At 37.2% G+C, this 27,083-nt stretch overlaps 1 protein-coding gene across 1 annotated transcript in view; it reads right to left on the bottom strand.

The window, feature by feature from the left end:
- The window catches only part of ANKRD32 (ankyrin repeat domain 32), an 89,851-nt gene extending 69,772 nt beyond the window's left edge, over positions 1-20,079 (bottom strand). The window contains exons 1-4 of the mRNA XM_006867877.1: positions 19,969-20,079; positions 19,736-19,811; positions 18,329-18,569; positions 6,082-6,244 (exon numbers count right to left, since the gene is read on the bottom strand). Coding sequence (XP_006867939.1) covers positions 6,082-6,244; positions 18,329-18,569; positions 19,736-19,811; positions 19,969-20,079 — 591 coding nt within the window. The remainder of the gene's footprint in view (positions 1-6,081; positions 6,245-18,328; positions 18,570-19,735; positions 19,812-19,968) is intronic.
- Positions 20,080-27,083: the final 7,004 nt, after the last annotated feature.

The following is a 27,083-nucleotide window of genomic DNA, read 5'->3' as shown; positions in this document are numbered from 1 at the left end:
GGATGAACATCAACCATTTTCTTTTGGTACAGTGACTCTGAGGATTCCTTCCATCTTCTTTTGCTGCTTTCTGTATCATTCAGTATTTTGCCCATACAATCCTTAAATAACAAAAGTCGAGGCTTGAATTTTTTCTTCAGTTCCCCTAGCTTGAGAAATGCTGAGCATGTTCTTCCTTTTTGGTTTTCTGACTCCAGATCTTTATACATTTTGTTATAATACTTGATTTCTTCTCGAGTTGACCTTTGAAATGTTCTGTTCAGCCCTTGTACCTCCTCATTTCTTCCATTTGCTTTAGCATTTCTACACTGGAGAGCAAGTTTCAGTGTCTCTTCTGACATCCATTTTGACCTTTTCCTTCATTCTTGTCTTCTCAATGACTTTTTGCTTTCTTCCTGTATGATGTTCTTGATGTCATCCTACAACACTTCTGGTCTTCAGTCTTTAGTGTTTAATGTATCAAATCTATTCTTCAGATGATCAATAAATTCAGGTGGGATATATTCAAGGTCATATTTTGGCTTTCGTGGACTTGTTTTCATTTTCTTCAGCTTCAATTTGAATTTGCATATGATCAATGGAGAGTCTGTTCCACAATCTGCCCCTGGCCTTGTTTTCACTGATGATATGGAGCTTTTCCATCGTCTCTTTCCACAGATGTTGTCAATTTGACTTCTATAGGGTTGATAGGGACGGGCAAATTAGATATGTTACCTAAAATGGGGGGAGGAGGGGTTATAAAGTCATGACATGACTGGCTTACAAGTTTTCAAAAGAAGGAGTTTCAGAGTGTGTAGGGTAAGGTAGAATAGTTTTCATCTTGTCTAGATCTGTCTGGTGAAAGGATATGGGGATAGGACTCTTTTGATTCAATAGTGAGTACTAATTATCATGACTAATTGCAATAGTCACAACTGTAAATGTAGAAGTTTTGTAACAGAAAGGGGAAATAGTTAATCTTAAGAGTCCAGGAACAGAGGGCATTAGGACCATCAAGGGAAAACAGCATGAGTGGAATATGAGACCCTAACCAGAGAAGCAGCAATGATGGAGGCAGAGATAATGACATGGAGCGAGAGAGCAGCTGAGGACTCTAGACTCATGGAAAAAGAAAGGCTGTGTGTAGGTGGCCATGAGGCTTGCAGAATGTGCCTTTTGGTTTAAATGATTATGTATTTCTGAGTATTTTTTGTGTACATCAAAAAACTAGAGGGAAAAGAAGCAAATACTGTTAAATGATGATGCATAGAGGGGATTGTAATCTTTGCAATGAAACACAATACAATAGGATGAGCTCAAAACCAATGTTCTCCATGTAAACTATGACTCAATTAAAAATAAAAGCTTAAAAAGAAAAGGGGGGTAGCATTTACCTAAAGACAAAATTTATATGAGTTAGGGCAGAAGAAGGAATAGAAACAAGAAATAAAGGGAGGAAGTGTGTTAAGTCATATTACATTGAAGGGATTACAGTCATTCAGATAAAATGAAGTGTATGATTTGTTGAATGTAACAGATTAATCTGCTCTGTTAACTTTCACTCAATTCACAATAAAAAGTAAAACAAAACAAAAAAGTGACTATGCACATGGACCTAACTAGATGGAATACAAAGAAATCAAAATAAAACAAGGTCAGGGAAGACTGTGAAACAGACCATGAATTACTCATAGGCAAATTCAGGCTAAAGCTGAATTATAGTCATGAGAGCAAAATATGACTCTGAATGTATTTCATCTAAATTATAGACCATTTCAAGAAGAGATTTGATACTTTAGACACTAAAGATTGAACACCAAAAGAGTTGTGGGATGACATCAAGAACATCATATAGCAAGAAAGCAAAGGATCTTTAAAAAGACAGGACAGAGCCATCCTGAGATGGAAGTACCCCTATATCTCATGAAGCAGGCTGGACCATCCAGACCCATAACCTCACACAGGTGTTGAACCAGATCTGAGCTTAGATGATTCCAAGACTGGTCTAGATGTCTAATGTCTGTGTTTTTGTTCTTCTACCAGAAATATTTTACATATGATTTTTTTTCCTTTCCCTTGTAGAATGTGTTTTACATAATTAAATTCTATATTCACACTGGAATGTGCTCAAGAACAATCTATCCAGACTGTAATTAAAGCAATATAATCATTGTTTTTTTATTGTGAATAAATGCCAATTGCTGGAGGAAAAAACAACAAAAAAACAGGACAGAAAAAGACAAAATAGATACTGGAAGAGACTCTGGAACTTTCTTTTGAACTTACTGAAGCTAAAGCAAATGGAAGAACTGAGGAAGCAGAAGAGCTGAACAGAAAATTTCAAACGGTAGGTTGAAACAACAAAGTATTATAATGAAATGTGCAAAGACCTGGAAATTAGACAACCAAAAGGGAAGAACACACTTAGCATTTCTCAAGCTGAAGGAATTGAAGAAAAAGTTCCAGCCTTGAGTTGTAATACTGATGGATTCCACTGGCAAATTAAAAGATGCAGAAAGGATCAAAAGAAGGAACAAATACAGAGGTCACTAGGCCAAAAACAAATGGTTGCTGTTCAGCTATTTCAAGAGATAGTATATGACCTAGGGACTCCTGAGCCCATAGACAAGGATATAGCCACTGAGGGCTAGAGCTGATAGTGAAGCTTCCAGCTGAAATAAACTGAGGGGAGATACACAAGAACTCCCAAACTTGCAGATAGTATCCATTCGACCTTGCTTCGATGGCTTGATGATCAGACCTCCAATAGAGGAAGATAAAAAGAAAACTCTGATAAAGGGAGCAGTGTAAATTGTTACAGTTTGATGAACTTGACCTATACTTATGGATGTAGTAGCTCAAAATACTAACTGAGAGGGAAGGAGTCTTCACATCAAGTATCAATCCTATCTCTTCTGTATACTGGGTTGATAGGTACTGGCAACTCAGACACTGACTACCAAAAATCGGGGTGGAGGTGGGGGTGGTGCAGATATAAAGGCACAAAGTTTTCAAGAGGAAGTTTGGTTTCAGACTGTGTAGGGGAAGAAAGAATCCCCACTGAATAGTTTTCATCTTGTCTAGACAGGTCTGATGAAAGGAGATGTGGATAAGATTCTTATGATTCAATAGTGAGTGACTGTTATTATTAATTGCAACTGTCACAATTGTAAAGGTAGAAGTTTTGTAACAAAAAAGGGGGAGTAATTAGTCTTACAGTCCAGAAACAGAGGACCCAAGGATCATCAAGGGAGAAGAGCACAAGCGGAATGCAGGACTCCATCTAGAGAAGCAGTGGTACCAGAGATGGAGGCAGAGATGGGGACATGGAGAGAGGGAGCAGCTGAGGACTCTAGGTTCATGGAAAGAGAGGGACTGAGAGCTGGTGGCCAGGAGGCAGACTTGCACAATGTGCCCTTTGGTGATATCAATTATTATACATACCTGAGTGTTTTTTAAAAAAGGACGGGTGGGGGCTAAAATGAATAGAGAAATACTGTTAACTGATGGTACAAGGTAGATTACAGTCATTATAATGAAACAAAGTATATGATTTGTTGAACGTAAAACTGATAATCTGCCCTGTATACTTTCTCAATTCACAATTAAAAAAAAAAAAAAAAGGAAGACATCAAAATTAGGTTACCTTTCTAGTTTCTCCTTAAAAAATGGTTAGAATATGCCTTCCCTGGACTGAATAGTTTTGAACGTACACTGTGTAATCTAAAACTTAAAATGAACAAAATATTATCCATATACAAACTAGTGATTATCTGCTACTTTTGGCTGATACACCATTGCAGTGTGTCTTTCAATAGCTGATTTTGAATGTTGTCAAATCATTGCAAAGTAAGGTTTTCAATAAAGCAAATTATTTTCCTATGTTGTTGTTTATGTTGTTGCTAAGTGCCGTCAAGTCGGGTTCTGACTCATAGAGACCCTGTATAGGGTTTCTGAGGAGCAGCTGGTGAGCTTGAACTGCCAACCTTGCAGTTCAAATGGCTTTGCAGTCTGGCGCGTTAACCCAAACACCACAAATTCTGGTATCTTTATTAATTTACTTAAGAACAACTTTTATTTTCTGGACAGTTAATACTACATTTGTACTGCTCAGAAAGGTGTTTCAAGATGCTTGTGGGTACAAATAATAGAAAACCAACTCAACCTAACTTAAACATGGAAATGTATTAGTTTAATGATCTACAATGGGATTCAATACTTATGGATATAATAAGCATGTTGTTGTTAAGAGCCACTGAGTCAGTTCCAACTCACAGGGACCCTGTATAGGTTTCTGAGGAGTGACTGGAAAACTTGAACCATTGACCATGGGGTTCAAACTGATTTTGTAGTCCAGCGCATTAACCTGAAGTGTCACACTAGGATTCAATAGCAGGGGTGGAGAACCTTTTTTCTGCCAAAATTTGTAGCATCATTTGTGGGGGGAAAAAAGATCAACTTAAAAATCAGTCTGCTATATTTTGTCAAAATTTAAATAACTCACCCCTAGTCCTGGTGTGGCTCTGTGGATTATTCCGCTAGACTGCTCAGTCGGTGATTCAAACTCAGCAGCCACTCCTTGGAAACCCTATACAGAATTGCTATGAGTCGGAACCGACTCTATGGCAATAACAACAACAACACGATGGCTGGAACTGCGGTTGCCCTGGCAGGGCCAAATGATTTTGAGGGCCTTATTTGGCCTACAAACTGGACATTTCCCATCCCTAGGTTATAGCATTGTAAACACATGAAAACATGGAGCAGAATGCAGAGGAAAAGGTAAGATTAAAAAGAATCCTATGAGATTTTGAAATTCATGTTAGTCATGTAACACACTTTTATCCAAAAGGCAATGGGAAACCACTAAAGGATTCTGAGATGGAGAGGAACAGGATCAGATTTTAGAAGACGTATTTAGGCTGCTCTTTCTAATGCCCTTGAGTGGACTAAAAGAAAAGGGTGGACTAGGAAGAGTTGTTGGTAACTGTCATTGAGTCTTTTCCAACTCATAGCAACCCTGTATACGATTTCCAAGGGGTGGTTGGTGGGTTTGAATGGCTGACCTTTGGTTCACAATACAGTGCTGGACTAGAACTAAAGGGCAGACTAGGAAGAGTAGTGAGGAGTTTACACCATGAACACTGGGCAAGACAATGAAAACTGGTTTGACTGAAGAGCTATTTGAGAGGTAAAATCAGTAGAACCTGGTAGTTTAATAGATGCAGGGTGCAAGGGAGAAGAAGGTTTCAAGGGTGATTCTTATGCCTCTGACATCAACAATTAAACAAAAGGAGATGGGAAACACTTAAGAAGGACCAGATATTTCCTCGAAGATCAAGGCTCAGGTTTTGGACCTACTAAAAACTTTCTCTTTACCTTAAGTGATCCTTCTTTATAAACTCTTCTTAGCTTATCACCCAGAGGGTGGATTTCCTTGAGGTTTGATTCCCATTCAAACAACTTGAGGAGTGTTATTTACATGAAGGAGGGGGGTGAAAGGAGAATAGAATAGAAAAATAATGCTCCCTCAGTTCCAAAGGGAAAATAACCCAAAATTCTCTTGATATTATATAATATTACAGTCCACAACCATTTTACTTATGCTCTGACATTAATTAACATGTGCAACATTATTTTGTAGTGTACATGATTGAAATACTGAAAATACCAAGCAATCTTCTTTAAAATCTGTAAGGATAATTTTCAAATATTTAAATAATTATGAGCAGTTTACCTTAAATATGTGTTATTTGAACACTTTCAATCACTATGTAAGGCAATCACCAATTTAAGACATATTCAGATTACTATGAACAGCATATATAACCATTCTTTATTGGGATACATCTTACCATTAATAATATGTACTATATACAATGTTGCAGTGCATAATTTGCTGATACTATCATTCTCTGATGTTCTTTCAACACTATGACTTACTGTTAAAAACACTGCTGGGGAGTAGGTTATGGAAAGTAAAAAAGAGGTCTAACAAAAGTTTTCAATTTACAGCAGAACTATGTTTTAAATATATATATTTCATGATATTTGTAGTCTATAAAATAAACAGTTAAAAATACTTACTATTTGCTTACTTACTTCTAAAAGATAATCTCCTAGATATTGAAGTGGATAAAACGGAGCCTGAAAGTTATTTTTCTCTTTCTCAGCCTTGATTCTTGCATTACTGGCAATCACATGAGTTACCCCACTTTGTAAACTTTTGGGTAAAATAACATTCGCCTTTCCAGCCTCCAAAACTCTGAATAAAAATGTAAAAATACAAAAATCAGTCACATTATCTGAATCAATTACTTTCTAGATGTTATAGATTGAACTGTATCCCCCCACAAGTTATGTTAAAGTTCTAACCTATAAATAAGACACTGTTTGCAAAGAGGGATTTTCTTTTGTAGTATTAATGAAGCCTGTAAAATGATGACACCAACCATCTTGCCCATAGCACTTCTACTTCTCTTCTGGGTTCGATAATTCACTGCAATGACCACACAGAGCACAGACACCATACTCCAAGTTATAAGGTTACAAGTCATGATCAGAAACGCTCAGGGCAGTTGTTCCAATCTGGACAGCCTCTCCTCTTCTGTGCCCACAGGCAAGCATTGCAATGGCCCTACACCCCTTGGCCTGGCATGTGCCCTGCTCCTTCAATGTATGAAGCTCCTTTAGGCTGCTGATAAATTCCCACAGGGCACTCCACTCAACCACGAGCCTAAGCCTGAAGGCACTCAGTTCTAGCTCTGGGTCAGCAAACCCAGCTTCTGACTTAAGTGCCTGGAGCCATTCCACTCTACAGACGACTCTTGAAGCCAAAGGCACTCAGCTTTACTGGATCATGGGCTGGGTGCTCTGGCTCTTGGTTCTGTTGCTGCTTCTCTGCCATTTCCCCAGAGTCACAGCATTCTCTGTCTTTGGGTTGAGGAGGTTCAGTGTGCAGGTTTCTCAGAATACGAAAGACAAGTTCCATTCCTGACTCCCCTTGCTTGATCGAAGTGAGATTCTCCCCTCCTACTTCTGAGATGGTTCATTTTATACCTAGGTTAGAGTTCCAAGGTTTCACAACAAAATTCATAATTGAATCATAGTCCACCAGCATCTTCCTCCACCGTTTCTTACTCAGAACCATTAGGATAAAGATATTTGGTGGGAGTTACAAGGACAATGGGTACAAGAACCATATGAAGAAATCCACTGCACTGCAAAGCCAAAACAAAGTACAGTGGGTCCTAAACCTATTCTTATGTCTTACACACAAATGGAGACACACACTAGGGAAAAGGCCATGTGAGGAACTATTCTACAAGGTAAGGAATACCAAGGAACCTTCAAAGCTACTGACAAGGACGGACCATCTCCTAGAGTCAGTGGTCTGATTTGGATTTCTAGCCTCCAAAAATTTGAGACAATAAATTTCTATCCTTGAAGTGACCTACTTTGTGGAAGTTTATTATGGCAGTCCTAGGGAATTTAAGACACTAAGCATATGAGAACTTTCTGAAAGAAATTGATCCCTTCAGGCTATTTGCACTACATTGAGAATAATTACTATAGTAGTTTCTCCAATTATACATTGTTCAGAGCAGATGCCTAAGAAATCATATTACTTTTTATACATGTCCATTTCTTGATGTGGAAAAGACTACAAAGAACCAAGAACATTAAATTATTCCCTAATGAAAATTTACCTCACTAAGTCAAAACAAAACTGAAGGAAGCCGAAGGAAACTTAGGGAATAAATATTACCTTGAAAGGAAATATAACTCCAGTGGGAGCATTCTGGACCACAAAAATACACCAGTTGCCAACTCTCCTCTAGGAAATTAGCTTTCAAAAAAGTTTAACCTTGATCTCCATTAAGAAATACAACCTACATTTAGACTTGGAAAACGTACACATAGACAGATATATCCCAGAAGTTTCATGAATGTTCTGCTTCTGTTTAGGATTTAAAAGCCACAAGAGAATACTGCTACCATTTAACAATAAGTAAAAGTCAAATCATTTACAAAATCATGAATTTCTTGAATCCATCAGAGAGCTAGGCTCACAAGTTAACCAAGTAAATTGATTTTCAGCAATAGAACTAAAAGAGAAATAAGCAAAACCACTATTGTAGCTAGAAAATACAAAATTTTTCTACCAATAATGGCAAACCAAGTATACAGAAACAAATTTTAACAATTTTAAAAGGACTTTGATGACACAAAGCATATTCCTTATCCACACATAATTAAGCTAGAAACTAACATCAGAAAGATAGTTGCTGAACTCCCAAATATTATCGAATTACGCAACAAATTTGGTATAAGGATTGGGACAAAGAAACCAAAAAGGTAACTTCACAATATTCTAAACTGAACGGAACTGCAAACACAATCCAAAATTGGGGAATTTCATAAAGCAGCATTTAGGGAAATTGATATTAGAATAATAAGGTTTTATTTTTTTATTAAGGTTTTTATTGTGAATTGAGTGATAGTATTGGAAAAACATAATGGAAAAATATCAGTTTTACACTCATCCTATCGTATTTTGTTTAATTGTAATGATTACAATCCCCTCTGTACATCATCATTCAACAGTATTTGCTTCTAGTCCCTCTGGTTTATTTTTTGGTTTGGATTTTTATTTGGATGTATACAGAAACACTGAGGAATATATAATCATTTAAACAACCAAATGGCACCTTCCACAAGCCTGCCTCCTGGCCACCAGCACACAGCCTTTCTCTTTCCATGAGTCTAGAGTCTTCAGCTGCTCTCTCTCTGTCCATGTCAACATCTCTGCCTCCAGCTCTGATGTCACTGATTCTCTGGATAGGATCCCATATTCCACTCATGCTCTTCTCCCTTGATGGTCCTAGGGTTCTTTGTTCCTGGAATGTAAGATTAACTACTCCTCTCTTGTTACAAAACTTCTACCTTTACAGTTGTGACAACTGCAATTAGTCATGATACAATTACTCACGATTGTATCATAAGAATCTTATCCCCATCTACTTTCACCAGGCACATCTAGACAAGATGAAAACTCTTCAGTGGTGATTCTACCTTTCCCCACATACTCTGAAACTAAATTAAACTCCCTCTTGAAACCTTGTAAGCCAATAACTTCGTGGTATTAACCACTTCGAACCAGACAGTCATAAGTTTCACTATGCTGGGAACAACAGGAATTTCATCATCAAAAAGAAGATTTTAAGGTCTATCCTGAAATATTATTCTGTTGATGATAGGACAACATCCATACTCCTACATGGAAGACTAATTAATACCACTATTCAAATTTACACAACAACCACTGAAGTCAGTAATGATGAGGTTCAAGAATTCTACCGAATTTTGCAGTGTGAAATTCATCAACTATGCAATCAAGATATGATACTCAATGGTGACTGGAAAGCAAAGATTGGAACTAAGAGGAAGAAGCAAAGATTGGAAACAAGTTAGAAAATATGGCCTTGGTGATAGAAATGATATTGGAAATTGCATAATAGAATGTTGCAAGATCAACAATTTATTCATTGCAGATATCTTTTTAAAACAACATATAAAGGTGTCCATACACATAGACCTCACCAGATGGAATACGCAAGAATCGCAATGGTTATCTGTGGAAAGAGACAGCAGACAAACTCAGTATCATCTGCCAAAACAAAGTCAGGGGCTGACTGTAGAATAGACCATCAGTTTTTCATATGCAAGTTCAGGCAAGAGCTGAAGAAAGTTAAAGCAAGGTCACAAGAGACAAAAATGACCTTGAACAAATCCCACCTGTATTTATAGACCATCTTGAAAAGACATTTGATGCATTAAACATTAATGTCTGAAAACCAGAATAGCTGGGAGATGACATCAAGAACATCATATAGGAATAAAGCAAAAGGTTATTAAAAAGACAGGAAAGCAATAAAAGACCAAAATGGATGTCAGAAGAGACTCTGAAATTTCTCTCCCATGTAGAGATATTAAAGTAAATGGAAAAAAATGAGGTAGTAAAAGAGTCGAACAGAAAAGGGCAGCCCAAAAAGACACAGTAAAGCATATATGCAAACAGAATACAGCAATATATTAAAAATAGATAACACACTATGATAACTATAATAAATAATTATGGCAAATAATTATTTGTCATAAATAATTATTAATAATTTATATTTAAGGAATGTAAATTTGTTTCAACATCTGAGGATGAATCAATGTAATGCACCATATTAACACACTATAAAAGGAAAGTCATTTATCACAATGCCGGTGTTAAATGCTGTTAGGTTGGTTGCAACTCATAGCAACCTGGTATAGGGTTTCTGTGGAGTAGCTAATAGGTTTGAACTGCTGGCCTTGTGGTTACCAGTTCAGTGCTTATCCTACTGTAATATACCAGGATTCCATAATTATATAATACATGTAGATAAATGTTGTTAAGTAGTTGCGTCGGTTCCAACTTTTATCGACCCTATATAGGGTTTCCAAGACTGTAAATATTTGTGGGAGCAGGTCTCATTTTTCTCCCATACCAGTTGGGAGGCCTGAACTGATGACCTTTTGTTACCAGCCTAGTGCTTATCATACATAGATAGCTGCAGTGCTCCTAGATTTGAAATGCTGTTGTTGTTGTGTGGTGTTGAGTCAGTTATGACTCAGAGTGACCCTGTATAGGGTTTCTGAAAGCGGGTGGTGTATTTGAACTGCCGACCTTGAGGTTAGCAGTCTAGTGCTTATACTACAGCACCACACCAGAGCTCAATTTGGAATAGTAACTGAAAAAAAAAAAAAAGAATCTAGGAGTAAATTTAACAATACGTGCAAGATATGTACAATTATATATTTTTTAAGGACCAGGGAATTGATGATTCCAACTCATAGTGACCCTGGTGCAGTGTTTCCGAGGAGCAGCTAGTAGGTTTGAACTGATGACCTTGTGGTTCACAGTCCAGTACTTATCCTACAATGCCACACCAGGAGTCCCACGTACAATGAAAACTACAAAATATTAATGATAAAAAAGGAAAGGACTAAATAAACAGACACAGAGTTCAACAGTAAAAAGACTAATATGTCAATTCTCCTCAGATTGATTTCTAGATTTAATATAATCCCAATAAATATTCCAGCATACTTTTATGTAGAAATTGCTAAAATGATTGTAAACACTATATGACAATACAGAGGATCCAGGATAGTTAAAACAATTTTGTGAATTACAAGTGGATGGATATACAATACCTAGCTTCAAGACTCACTCTAAAGATACAGTAACCAAAAAAATGTGGTGTTGGTATAAGGTAGACATATTGATGAATGTAACATGACAGGTTAGAAGCAGACTACACACACAAGGGGACTTCAAATAGTTTGTGGGAAAATTCCATTACCTTTCCATCCCTTTTTCCAGGAACTTGTTTAAGCCCACTCGGGTATAGTCAAGTTATTTTCTAAAATGAAGTAATTGTGGAACTATACATTGCTTGTTGTTTTGTTCCATAGATTCCATTGACGCATAGTAGTGGCCTTTTATAGGATTTCCAATAGCAATGGTAGATTTGAACTGCTGACCCTGTAGTTACCAATCCTTTGCTTATTCGACAGCCCCACACCAGGGTTCTCATATGTTGCTAGTAAGAATATGAAAAGGTTTAACTAATTTAGAAAAGTATTCAGCTTTTTCTCTTGTCAATCATATAATTATCTGAGCCAGTAACTTTACCCTTACATCATTACCCACCCAAGAGAAATGAAAACAAGTCCGTGTAAAAAAGTGTTCATAGTAGCTTTATTCACATTAGAAAAAAATGTAAAACAAATCAGATAACCATCAACAGTAACTAAATTGCTATGGGGAATACTACTCAGCAATAAAAAGGAATAAACTACTGATACACACAGTAACAGACAAATCTCAGCCACATTGTGCTGGGCAAAGGACGTATCAGTTAAGATTACACGCATGATCAGATTTATATGGACTTCTGAAAAGAATAATCTAGAGTAACAAAATAGAAGTCAGTGATTTCATGGTGCTGATGCTGCAGATTTAAATGTGTAAAGGCAGGAAGGAACATGACTTGTTAGGTGCCCTGGAGTCAAAAGCAACTCATAGCACCCTTATGTACAACAGAACTAAACACTGTTTGGTCCTATGCCAATCTCACAATCCTTGCTATGCTTGGACCCACTGTAGTTACCACTGTACCAACCCATCACACTGGAAGTTTTCCTTTTTTTCACTGACCCTCCAAATTTACCAAGCATGATGTCCTTCCCTAGGGACTGGTCCCTATTGATATTATGTCTGAAGTAAGAGAGACAAAGTCTCATCATACTGGATTCTAAGGAGCATCTGGCTGAAGTTCTTCCAACACAGATTCATTTGTTCATCTGGCAGTCCACGGTACTTTTAATAGTCTCCTCCAACACCATAACTAAAATGAATCTATCCTATGGTCTTTCTTATTCATAGCCCAACTTTCACATGCATATGAGGCTATTGAAAACACCATGGCTTGAGTAAAGCGATCTTAGTCCTCAAACTGACATCTTTGCTCTTGAACACTTTAAAGAGGTCATGCTTAGCAAATCTGCTTAATGCAATATGTCATTTGATTTCTTGACTGCAGCTTCCATGAGTGTTAATAGTGGATCCAAGCAAAATGAAGTCTTTCACAACATCCATCTTTTCTCTTTTTATCTTGATGTTATTTACTGGTCCAGTGGAGAGGATTTTTGTTTACTTTATATTGAGGTGCAACACATATCGAAGGCTGTGGTCTTTGATCTTCATCAGCAAGCATTTTATGTCCTCTTCACTATCAGCAAACAAGGTTTTATCATCTTCATATTGCAAGTTGAAAATGAGTCTTTGTCTAATCCTGAAGCCACATTCTTCTTTATATAATCCAGCTTCTCAGATTATTTGCTCAGCATACAGATTGAATAAGAATGGTGAAAGAATACAACCCAGGCTCACACCTTTCCTCATTTTAAAACATTCAGTGTCCCCTTGTTTTGTTAAAATGACTACTTCTTACTCTATGTACAGGTTCCTAATAAGTACACATAAGTATTCCAGAATACTCATTCTCCATAATGTTGTCCATAGCTTATCATGCTCCACCCAATAGAAAGCCTGTGCATAGTCAATAAGACACAGGTAAACATTTTGCTGGTATTCTCTGCTTTCAGCCAAGATCCATCTGATGTCAGCAATGAAGTCCGACAATTTCCACATTCCACTGGCTCACCTCTTTAATGGGCACAAATATGGATCTCTTCCAAATAGTTAAGCATATAGTTATCTCCCACATTTCTTGGCATAGGTGCGTGCCTCCAGTGCTGCATCAATTTGCTGCTTCTCTGGATAAGGTCCCACATTCTATTTGTGCATTCCTCTCTTGATGGTCCTAGGGTCCTCTGTTTCTGGACTATAAGATTAACCACTCCCATTTTTTTGTTACAAAACTTATACCTTTACAAGTGTGACGGTTGCGATTGGTCATGATAACAGTTATTCACTGTTGAATCTTACAAATCTTTTCCCCATCTCCTTTCACCAGCCCCATCTAGACAAGATGATAGCTATTCAGCGGGGACTCTTTCTTTTCCCCCACCCTCTTAAACTAAGCTCCCTCTTGAAACCTTGTAAGCCAGTCACTTCGTGCCTTTATTGCCCCCTCATTTTAGGTAGCCAGTGTCTAAGTTGCCCGTTCCTATCTACCCTGTGTACAGAGTGGATAGCATTGAAACTTGATTTGAAGACTCTTTCCCTCTCTGTTGGTATCTAGAGTAATTACCGCTCTGAGTATAGGTCAGGTTCATCATGAACATGTGTTTTCTGTCACTGTAGCTGTTCTAGTCTGCTTGTCCTTTCTAGTGGGAATGTATCACCTCACAAGGTTGTGGAGGGGACTCAGGATTCCACCTAAGGTCCTATACTGTGTAAAGGCTTTGCATGAGGCCTATTTCACTGGGCAAGTTGTAGAACTCCTTTTAAGTATTCCAATAAGTTATTGGCTGAAGGCGGGCTTACAAGTTTTCTCTAATCAAGTTTCCCAACATTCCTTTCTATCCCACTCAAGAGTCTATTTTACAATAGTAGGCAAAGGAAACTAATATTAATAAGGCAGTCAAGGATTTCAGTATTATTTACCCTTTTCAAGCAATACCTAGATCCCTGTATCCCAGAGGTTGAGTATGCATCACTATTTACCTCTGTCCCACTAGGCCATGCAAACCTGTCTCAGTGTTCCCCTATCCATCTTGTTCTTCTGCTTCCTCCCCTGTTCTTGTATTGCCCTCCCCAACACCAAAAATAACCCCACCGTACCCCAACCCCATTGTGGTTACCTTATATTCCATTAGTTCTTCCCTCCATTTAAGATAGTCTATTTTATTCAGTAATCTACCTGACCTTCTTACCACCTGGATCTCTGTGTTTACCTTTTTTCACATTGTAATTGTTTTGATCATAGACTGACCTCCCAGATCCTATGTTCTTATTATTTTATTCTGTTCTTGACTCTTTCATTTGTTGACTGAATTCAGGTTGATACTGCCATGTATGTCATGCTGTAGTTGTTATGTGTTCTTGTTGATTCTCAGTCCACAGAACTTCCTTTAGGATGTTTTTCATAGCAGGGTTGGCTTTGGCAAAATCCCTTAGCTTCTGCTTATCCTGGACTGTTTTGATTACACCATCGTATTTGATTGACAGCTTTGCTGGGTAGAGGATTCTTGGGTGGCAGTTTTTTTCTTTCAGGGTTTTATATATCTCTCCCCATTGCCTACTTGCCTGCATGGTTTCTGCTGAGAAATCTGAGCTTAATCTGATTTGCTTGCCTTTGTATGTTATATTTCTTTTTTCCCTAGCTGCTATCAAGATGCTGTCTTTATCTTTGATTTTGGAGAGCTTGATTATTATATGTCTTGGTGATTGTCTTTTAGGGTCTATCCATCCTGGGGTTCGTTGAGCTTCTTGAATGCTTTATCTTTTCACTTTTCATGATTTAGGAAAATTTTCTTCCAGAAGCTCTTCAACTATCTCCTCTTGTGTGATTGTTCCTGTTCTGGAATGCCAATAATTCTTATGTTATTCCTCTTCATGTTATCCAACATGAATCTTAGGCCTTCTTCGGATTTTTTTTATCCTTTTTTGTATTTGTTCTTCTATCTTAGTAGTGTTGAGAGATTTATCTTCTAGCTCACTAGTTCTAGCTTCTATCTCTTCAATTCTATTCCTTTGCCCTTTAATGTATTGTCCATTTCTGACATTCTATTATTAATCATTTGGACCTCTTTCTGTAGGTTTTGAATTGTTTCCAGTGCTCTATCTTATTTGTTTGTTCCTGTAGCACTTTCCTGACTTCTTCCTCATTTTTCTCAACTGCATTGTATAGTGTTTTGATATCTTTTATCATTTTTAGGAATTCCTTCTCAGGCATTTCCAAAGCCTGCCCATCTTCTAGTATGGAGTGTAGGTCTACTTCCAGCTCATCTGCCTCGGTCACTTTATCTTGTTTCTGGACATGTGCAGATATGGTCATCTGCTTCTGTTTTTTGGGCATCTTCAGGGGTTATCTGTGGACTTAATACTTAGATGGATACGTATTTTGGTATTTTTTAATGCTTTCTGAATGCCTCCAGGTAGATGTGATCAGGAAATGGGCTTCCCTTTTGACTCTTCTTCCTGAGAAGTTTCAAGATACCATTTTTGGTCGTTTTGATGTAACTTAGAATTTAATTTTGGCCTATTTCCTCTTCTGTCTGCTTGTCCTGCTCCACAATCCCCGTTTAGACCTTTTTTCTAGTTGGAAATAGTTCAGGGCAGGCTGTGGCCATTTGGTTTTAATTTGAAATTGTCTCTTTAAATTTCAAGGAGATCTGTGTGCATGCGTAGTAGAACCCTCCGAGTATGGGGCTGGGGTGCCCACTAGCTCAGGCAACCCTATAGTCACCAGAATGGAGTGCGCAGATAGCAAGGTACCAATGAACAGCTACCAAAAGAAAAGAATGTCCACACCTTTATCTCAGCGGTTCTGCCAGGAGTCTGTGGCCGCTCTGATTCTTCCCCACTTGGTCTCACCCAAGATGGCGGCTCCTGGAGCAGCTGAGTGTACCTGACTAGAAAGCAATAGATTTCTTGCTTGTGCCACAAATTCCCCCAGCTGTGAGCCTTCCAACCTTCTAAATATTCCTTTATATTTGGTTCAGAGTTCTGGGACCAGCTCCTGAGCCTGCTTGGTCAGGTATTCTGTGTTGCTGTTGGCAGAGCTCCTTTACTGTACTTCCACCTGATCTGCCATCTTGTTTGTTCTCATGTATAGTCATTTTTTATGTTATTTAAAAAATGTATTTGCAATGAAGAAGTCATTGGTCCTGCAAAATTCTATCATGTGATCTCCAGCATCGTTTCTATCCAAGGTCGTATTTTCCAACCAGTGATCCTTCCTCTTTGTTTTCAACCGTTCCATTCCAATCACCTGTAGCCATCAATACATCCTGATTGCTTGTTTGATCAATTTCAGATTGAAGAAGGTGGTAGAATTCTTCAATTTTATCACCTCAGATTTTAGTGGTTGGTGCGTAATCTGATTAATAGTGGTATTACTGGTCTTCCTTGTAGGCGTATAGATATTATTCTATTACAGTGTTTTACTTCAAGATAGATCTTGAAAAGTTACTTTTGATGATGAATGCAATGCCATTCCTCTTTGTCATTCCCAGTATAAGCTATGGAACAGCCAAATTAAGTATAGCCAGTATCAATCCATTTCAGCTCAGTAATGCCTGTGAAACGGATGTTTATGAATTCCATTTCATTTTTGACAACTTCTAAATATCCTAGATTCATAATTTATACATTGCATGTTCCAATTATTAATGGATATTTACAGCTGCTTCTCCTCAACTTGAGTTGTGCCCCATCAGCACATCAAAGTCCTGAAAGTTTATTCCATTCAAGTCATCACGGTTAACTCTACTTTTATGAGGCAACTCTTCCCAAGTCATATTTTGAGTGCCTTCTAACCTGAGGGGCTCATCTTCTGGCACTATTATCTTACAATAATCTGGTGCTCTTCATCATGTTTCAATAGTCAATATTCTGGTGCTGACAATGTTCCACTACAATTCAAATGGTTTTCAGTGAGTTAATATTCGGAAGTAATATGTCTCTCCTTCTTCCTAAGGTTGTTCAACTTCCTGGAAGTTCAGCTGAAACCTGTTCGCCATAGGTGACCATGATATTTAAAATACCAGTATATAGCTTCCAGAATCACAAGCCACCACAGTACGACAAACTGACAGATCAGTGATGGAACATTATTTTGTTGTTAGGTGCCATTAAATTGGTACTGACTCATAGCAACCTTATGCACAGCAGAATGAAATACTGCCCAATCCTGGGCCAACCTCACTAATGCTGCCATGCTTGAGTCCAATGATGCTGTCACTTTTCCAATCCATCTAGTTGGGGGTCTTCCTCTTTTCTCTGACCCACCACCTTACCAAACATGATACCCTTTCCCAGCAACTGGTTCCTCCTGACAATATGTCCAAAGTATGAGAGACAAAGTTTGGCCATCCTGGCCTCCTTGGGTGCTCTGGCTGCATTTTTTCCAACACAGATCTGTTGGTTCTTTTGGCAGCCCATGGCACTTTCAATATTCTCCTCTAAAACATTATAGGATAATATAAATGCTATCTATCTTGATTGAAATGTGGTAATACAGGTGTACATATTGATCCAAACTCAAAACATCCAATTTTACATTTAAGTACACTTTACTATATATAAATTATAATTTAGCAAACATGCCCTCCCACCCCTGAAAAAAGTAGTAACAATCAAAGAATACAGTCTACTTGTTAAAAATCATTTAAATATATGATGAAAAGGATAAAACAAAATAAAACTATAATGTGAATAGTATGATATATGAAGACAATATTATGTAGATCCAGAAGAAAAGCTTCTGTGATGATATACTCTACTTCAAAAATCTAGAAGTGGTTCAAAACTCAAAAGAAAAATTTCCCAATTAATTTACTTGACTATACCATACAAACAATAAGAATAACATCAGAGGCTCACTAGAATCATCTAAAGTAATACTATAAGATATATTCGGTTCTATGAGTTACACATAATACTAAAAAGAGCAGAATGGCTTAACTAGGAGATCAAAGAATAAATCACTACTGGTCATCTGGACTAATAATTGAAAATGTAACATGAAAATGTATTCACACACACCAAAATTGTTTTCACATGCAAATCAAGATTGTTTTCTTACTCAGTACTTCCATTTATTATGAGAGCTCATCCTACCTTACAAGAGAATCACTTCTTTTGTCAGATCTAACAAGGAGGACGACTTTCCATCTGTGAAAGGCTCCTGGAGCTCCAGTGCGCTTTAATTCTTCCCGCCATCTCTTAGGCGCAGATTGCATTTGAGGTGAATAATGGGAGTCTTTTTCAATTTTATATCCCCATTCGTAGGTTGTTTCATCAAGCCATCTGCCACTTTTGGCACTGTGAATTATGTAGTCCTTAGTTAGTACCCACTTTCCTGGAAAGCAAATGAACTGTTATACACGAAGCAATTCTGGTTTTGATAAGTGGTAAACAATAAAGATCAAATATTAAATAAATTTCAACCTTTCCCAACATGGGATTACATTGCCAACATTTTCATACTGTTTTTCTACAGTACTTGATAATGAGAAGCGTGTCTACACCATCACTGAACATTGTATATAATCTTTACCACAACAAATAATAATTACAAGTGTTGTAAATAAAATATAAATATAAGGTTTCGAATTCTATGATAAAATGTAGTATTAATTGAATTTCTATTATTATTATTCACAATTTTAGCCTGATGCATATTTTTCTTTCCACTTTGCTACTAGACTTTTCCAATAATGCTCACAGCATTGTAAATTTGAAAAACAAATTTGGTTAAGTTAAAGAATTTCTCAATATAGTTAATACTACTTTGTAGTTTTTCTTGGAATCAATAATTTTTGCAAGCAGTAAGGGAAATGCATGCATTCATTTGTTGCTTTTCTGCTAAGATACTCTAAAGATAGTATATCACCCTAGTTAAACAAATATACTTTTTGGATTGCCTGTTTTACTTTGCTTTGGTTTTGCCACCAGTGGCTATCTAATGATCTGTAAGAGCAATCACAGTGAACTGCAGAAGGAATATCAATGGTGACAAAGGGAGACAGGAAGAGATTTTGATATTATTTTGGGTTTATGGGACTTAATATCTTGGGAAAATAAAACTACACAACCACTGCTCCATAGCATGAATGGGAGGGAGAGAGGTAGTGGGTAGGGAGAAGTGAGAACCCAAAAGCACTGTTTCCAAAGATAAATCATACAAAAGAAACTTTACTGAGAATAGGTGAGATTTCAACAAAAGCTTGTGTAGTTCCAAATCTTTTACTTAAAGACCACAAAGCCACTAAATTATTAGTGCAGTAAATGTTTCTTTAAAAATGCCTATCTTAATACATTTTCACAAATTATAAAATTCTACTCAAAAAATAATAAAAGAAAAATACCTTTTGTCAAACATATTTTTTGGGAAAAAAATAAGAATAAAACACATTTATATGTGATATAATAAGCATGCAATTTTTCTAAAGTTTAAACTTTCCTAGTAAGGTACATTTTTCTTTAGCAGAAAGATTTTTGTTTAGGGCAGGGCAATAAACTTACCTGCTGCACAAGCTGCTAAAAATTTTTCACTTTTGCACAGGCGTTCAGCTATAAGATGCGTACAATTTTTGTATTTCTAGAGGAGAAGACCCATGTGAAGAAAAGTTATTAAAGTAATACTTTCTTTATATCTTTAATCTTACATAACACTGGGATACATTATCATTTTTAGGATAATATTTTACTTTTAGAGCTATAGTTGTAGCTTATGGTAAGTAAGTTTCTATACTCACCTCACTCTTAATAAAAGTGCAATCTAGTTTTAAGAGCAATTTGCCTAAAGCTTCCTTTTCTTCCATCCTAAATCCTGTCATCTGGATGATATGCTTTGGAGTAACTTCCATCTAACACATACACACATAAAGAAAATAACATATAAACATATTATTTAGTGTTGACATTTGTTCTTAACTATGACTATGAAAAGTGAAAACTAAAATATATATTGAATATATGGCAATTATAAATATCAATTTGAAAGTTATTTATGTAATTTTCTAGTTTTAAAAATAATCTCAAAATGTGTTATGTTGTTGCTGAGTCTGTTCTGATTTATAGTGGTCCTATATATAGGAAACTCTATTTATAGGAAGCCCTATATATAGGACCTCTATAAATCAGAACAGACTCAGCAACAACATAACACATTTTGAGATTACTTTTAAAACTAGAAAATTATGTAAGGTTTCCGGAGCCCTGGTGTGGTACTGTGGGTTAATGCACCAGACTGAAAAGCCTTTTGAACTGCAAGGTTGGTAGTTCAAGCTCACTAGCTGCTCCTTGGAAACCCTATACAGGGTCGCTATGGGTCGGAACTAATTTGATGCACTTCACAACAACAACACAACATATAGGGTTTCCAAGGAGTGGCTGGTGGGTTTGAACCACTGATCTTGAAGTTAGAAGTCCAGTGCATATTCTACCGTGCCACAACAGAATACCAGAAATAGTTACACTTTTTATTTTTTTCTGGCTTGAAATTTGAAAGGTTGCATTACTATACTACTTGCACTAAAGAATGAATATAAATCTATAGAAAGGGATAAATATTCACAAAGGTTCAGTGAATTATTTAATGTCTCTTCTAGCTATAGTTTTTGTAACTCCCACCAAAAGGCTTTTTCCTGATGGGTCTAGGCAAAAGATGAAGGATGATACTGGCAGGATTATACAATTCACTTGTTAACAGGGATAATCAAGATTGTGAAAATGTGGAATGCTAACGTGGGGATTAATCGATAATGCTATCCTGTTGGGTATAAAATGAGTCATCTGAGCAGCAGCAGTTGGGAAGAATCTTACTACCAAGAAAACAGCAGCAGAAGTAGAGTTCGTCCTTTGGTCCTCAATTCCTATGCAGGGAATTGTTTCAACTTCCTTGAAACAAAAAACAGAGCCGTGACAGCAGAGAAGTGGCAGAGAAACAGCAGTATAGCAAGCAGAACCAAGTGCCACAGCACAAGAGCAGTGTGCTTCCTGGTCCAGGAAGCAAGTATAGCTTAGTGCATTCAGGAGTGAGGCTGGCTTGTCTCCATGCACTTCATTGGGGGAGCTATATATTTGCTGATCCCTAACCCCTTTATCTCCTACCCCTCCACCTCTCCCACCGTTGAGCTAAAGCTGAGTACTTTTGGCTGAGGTTTAAAGTGGACTGAAATGCCTGTGTGGCATTTATCATCAGCGTATAAAGCTCTGTAGTGTTGTTGGATGAGGGCAGAAATTGAGAGGCTGGCTGGCCGAGGGGCCAAGGGCCATGGAGAGGTGTGACTGTGGTCGTGTTAGAGAAGAGGCAGTCCTGAATGAAGAACTGTCTTCAGCATTTCTGATCCTGAATTGTACCCTGCTGACTTGCCTAATCCATCACTCATGTGTCAGTCTGTCATACTATACTGTGGTGGCTTGTGTACTGATATGATACTAGAAGCTACTCCACCAGTACTTTAAATACCAATGGAGTGCTGTGGTTGAAAAGCACTCGACTGCAAGGTTGGTGGTTCAAATCACCAAGCTGCTCCTCGCAAACCATATATTGGGTCGTTATGAGTCAGAATGGACTTGGCAGCACTTAACAACAGCAACAACATGGTCAACCATGGTGAACAGGTTTCAACTGTGCTTCCAGACTAAGGCAAACAAGGAAGAGGGGAGGCGGACTACTTACTTCTGAATGTTTAGACACTGAAAACCTTATTAATAACAGTGGAACACAATATTGACACATTATGAATAGAACCAGAATAATGTCAGATACAGTGCCAGAAGATGAGCCCCTCAGGTTGGAAGACATTCAAAATACAACTGAGGAAGAGCTGCCTCCTCATAGTTGACCATGATGATGTGAATGGAATAAAGCTTAGGACCTTAATTTACTGATGCGGTACAACTCAGAATGAGGAGAAACAGCTGAAAATATCCATCAATAATCGGAACATGGAATATACAAAGTATAAATCTATGAAAACTGTAAGTTGTCAAAAATGAAATGGAATGCATAAAGATCAATATTCTAGGCATCAGTGAACTGAAATGGAACATTGTGAATCTGACAATCATATGGTTTACTATGCCAGGAGTAACAAATTGAGGTGGAATGGCTTAGCATTCATCATCAAAAAGACTATTTCAAGATCTAGCTTGACATACAATGGTATTTGTGATAGGATAATATCCATACACCTACAAGGAAGACCAATTAATACAACTCAAATTTATGCATCAATCACTAAAGCCAGTGATAATAAAATTGGAGAATTCTACCAACTTCTTCAGTATGAAGTTGCTCAAAGAAGCAATCAGGATGTATTGATCATTACTGGTGATTGGAATGCAGAGGTTCGAAACACAGGAAGGATCAGTAGTTTGAAAATATGGCCTTGATGACAGAAATGATGCTTGAGATCACATGATGAAATTTTGTTAAGACCAATGATTTATTAATTGCAAATACTTTTAAACAACATAAAAGATGATTATACACATGGGCTTCACCAGATGGAATACACAGAAATCAAACTGACTATAGCTGTGGAAAGAGATGGTGAAAAATCTCCATATCAACAGCCAAAACAAGGCCAGAGGCAGACTGTGGAACATATCACCCATCAATTGCTAATACGCAAGCTCAGGCTGAAGCTGAAGAAAATTAAAACAAGTCCATGAGAGTCAAAATATGACCATGAACATATCCCACCTGAATTTAGAAATAATTTCAAGAACAGATTTGATGAATTAGACACTAATGATTGAAAACCAGAAGAGTTGTGGAGTGACATCAAGAACATCACACACGAAGAAAGCCAAAGGTAATTAAGATGACAACGAAGGAAAAGACTAAAATGGATGTCGGAAGAGACTCTGAAACTTGCTCTCCAACATAGAGATGCTTAAGCAAATGGAAGAAATGAGAAAATAAAAGGGCTGAACAGATAATTTCAAAGAGTAGCTTGAGAAGACAAAACTCAAGTAGTATGATAAAATGTGCAAAAACTTGGAGTTAGAAAACCAAAAGGGAAGCAAGAATACACCCAGTATTTCTCAGACTGTTAAAACTAAAAAAAAAAAAAAAAAAAAAATTCAGGCCTCGATTTGTAGTACTGAAAGATTCTATGGGCAAAATATTGAAATGATGCAGACACCATCAAATAAAGTTGTTAGAAATATAGAGGTACTGTACCAAAAAAGATACGTTTGATAACCAGCCACTTCAAGAGGTAGCATATGATCAAAAACCAATGGTAGTGAAGGAATAAGTTCAAGGTGCACTGAAGGCAATGTCAAAGAACAAAGCTCCGGGGAATTGATGGAATACAAATAGAAATCTTTCAACAAACTAATGCAGCACTGGAGGCACTCACTTATACCAAGAAATTTGGAAGACATCTGCCTGGCCAACTGATTGGAAGAGATTAATATTTGTGCCCAAGAAAGAGAGGTGATCCAACAGAAAGGGAAAATCATTGAGCAATACCATTAATATCACATGTGAGCAAATTTTTGCTAAAAATAATTCAGAACTGGTTGTTACCAGTACACTGACAGGGAAGCCAGAAATTCAAGCTGAATTTAGATGAGGACCGGAATGAGGGATATCAGTGCGGATGTTAGATGGATCTTGGCTGAAAGCACAGAACACCAGAGAGATGTTTACCTGAATTATTGACTATGCAAAGGCTTTTGATTGTGTGGATCATGATACATTTTGGGTAACATTGCGATGAATGGGTATTACAGAACATTTAATTGTGCTCGTGAGGAACCTGTACATAGACCAAGAGGCTGTCATTTGAACAGAACAAGAGGATATTGAGTGGTTTAAAATCAGAAAAGGTGAGCGCTAGTAGTGTATTTTTCACCATAGTTATACAATCTGTATGCTAAGCAAATAATCCAAAATATGAAGAACAATGCACCAGGATTGGAAGAAGATTAACAAACTACGATATGAATGTGCTTACTGAATGTGAAGAGGACTTCAAATACTTACTGATGATGATCAAGACTTCAGTACAGATCTTACCTCAATATACAGAAAACAAAATTCCTCTACACTGGGCCAATAAATAACATCAAGATAAATGTTGAAAAGACTAAAGTTATGAAAGACTTCATTTTGTTTCAATCCACTATCAACACTTATGGAAGCAGCACTCAAGAAATCAAATGATGTATGACACTATGCAGATCTGTTGCACAAGACCTTTTTTTTTTTTCCCCTCTAAGCAACTTTATTTAAATATACTTAACATTGCTTAACTTTTTTTTTTTTTAAGTTTTTATTGTGAATTGAGTGAAAGTTTACAGGGCAGATCATCAGTTTTACATTCAACAAATTGCACAAGACCTCTTTAAAGTGTTTAAGAGCAAAGATGGCAGTTTGAGGACTAAGGTGACCTGATTCAAGCCATGGTATTTTCAGTAGCTTCATATGCATGTCAAAGTTGGACAATGAATAAGGAGGACTGTAGAAGAATTGATGAATTTGAGTTGTGGCATTGTAGAATATTGACCATGGTCTGCCAGAAGAACAAACAAATTCATATTTGAATAACTGTAGCCAGAATGGTCCTTAGAAGTCAGGATCTCGAGAATTGTCTGTCACACTTCTGGTGTGTGTAAGCACAATATTATCAGGAGGAACCAGTCCCTGGAGAAGGATATCATGGTTGATAAACTGGACCGTAAGGTTGGCAGTTGAAGCTCCCCAGCTGCTCCTCAGAAACCCTACACAGGGTCACTATGAGTTGGAATTGACTCGATGACACTCAACAATAACAAAAAGTGGAGGGTCAGCAGAAAAGAGGAAGCTCCCCAACAAGAATGGATTAGCAAAGTAGCAGTAGCAAAGGGCTCAGTGTAATACTGATTGTGAGGCTGGAGCAGGACCGGGCAGTGTTTCATTCTGTAGCACACAGGGTCCCTATGAGTTGTAGCTGACTTGAAAGCACCTAATAAAAAACTTCCATAATGATCTTTGAGTATGGTCTGAGGGTTCTGTGTGACCATTGCAATGAACTTCCTTACCCAGCAGAGAGATTGAATCCTAAAGGAGAGATGGCTGGTGTCAGAATTAGTAAGGAGGGTTGGACAGGAGATGAATGCCTGACCCAATTCATAGAACTGGCCTTGAGCTGATGCTGATTTTCCTCCTTCCCTCTTTGTGAAGACAGAAGTCAGATGACTACTTCACATCATTCTTACAGTCATATAAATAATACTAATTATATATATCTAATGACTTCTATTTAAAATGACTACTTCTTGCTAAAAGCCTTTGAAAAAAAGTATACTTATAGACAATGACTTGGAGTTTATAGAGCTTCTGGACCAATATTAAAGAATAACAATCACCTGGCAGAATTTATGCCAAACAATGCAACAGGTACACACAATGAACTCGGATCCAATTCTCAACTCATCATTTCTTAACATTGATAGGAAGGAGTCCTATGGTGCAATGGGTTAAATGTTAGAATGCTAATCACAAGGTCAGCAGTTCAAACCCACTAGCCATTCTGTGAGAGAAAGATGAGGCTGCCTGTTTCCATAAAGATTTAGTCTCAGAAACCCTATGGAATACCTCCGTCCTCCACGGTTGCTGAGTTAAAATCGACTTGGTAATCATTTGCTTTAGATTTTTTTTCATTATGTATAAAGTTCACTAACAAATCACATGGTTTTCATCTAAGTTTTATTTTCATAGGGACCGTAATCTGTATTTAAATTCACAAAACATTTTGTATTTTGAGGAAGGCCATTTATTAATACAGAATCCTGGTGTGGTGTTGGGGATAATGCACTACACCACAAGGCTGGAGGTTGAAACCCACCAGTCACTCCTTGGAAACCCTATATAGGGTCACTATGAGTCAGAAATGACTCAAAGACACTTAACAACATTTACTAAGAAAGGGAACTCTAATTTCTAATTAGTATATAATTAGATTATTTTTTGTTTATAGGAAGTTAGAACTTTAAAACTAGGTAGGTATTTTAAAAGAAAATCTAGTTTCTCTTTATAGATGATGAAATCAGAGAGTACAGAGATCAAAGTAATTTTTCATTTCCTAAAAATTTTGTCAACATTGCTTTAAATGTGAATCCTGTAAAATTAATAATCTGTATAAGGAAAAAACCTGTCAAGAGAGGAAAAACTCAACTATTTCCCACCAAACAAGCAATAGAAAAGTGGTAGGAATGTATTTTGTCAAAGGAGGAAACTTGTGAGGCCTGGCAAAACAAGGCAGCCCCATTGAGTTCAGCCTTTCACAAGTTTCATTGTATGTAACTAATGCCACAAGCAAAGTCTAGCAGTTGGAATCTTTCAATAAGGATAGACTTCAAAAATTATTCAAGCCAAAAACTATTAGCAGATAGTTGAAGTGGAAAAGGTTCATTACAGAAATTCTGTTTTCAAAAACAAAAATAGATGTTTATTAAGCGTAATAGATATACATCTATATACTGAAGGAGGTTGAAATACATTTGAGATTAAAATGACTATAAGCACTTTAACGCATTACTCAAAGGTTAGGACCAAACCTTCATTTCTAATTGGCATTGGCCATTTTGAATCTGACAACCACATGGTTTACTATGCCAGGAATGACAAATTGAAGAGGAATGGTGTTGCATTCATTGTCAAAAAGACATATCCAGATCAGTCATGAGGTACAATGCTGTCTGTGATAGGATAATATCCATGTGCCTGGAGGGAAGACCAGTTAATACCACTATTATTCAAATTTATGCACCAACCACAAAGCCAGTGAGGATGAAATAGAAGAATTCTACCAACTTCTTCAATCTGAAATTGATCAAACATGCAATCAAGATGTATTGATCATTACTG

Source organism: Chrysochloris asiatica, unplaced genomic scaffold, assembly GCF_000296735.1.
Source record: "Chrysochloris asiatica unplaced genomic scaffold, ChrAsi1.0 scaffold00111, whole genome shotgun sequence".
Classification (NCBI taxonomy): domain Eukaryota; kingdom Metazoa; phylum Chordata; class Mammalia; order Afrosoricida; family Chrysochloridae; genus Chrysochloris; species Chrysochloris asiatica.
The sequence above is the reverse complement of the archived record's forward strand: the minus strand, read 5'-3'. Positions and strand labels throughout refer to the sequence as shown.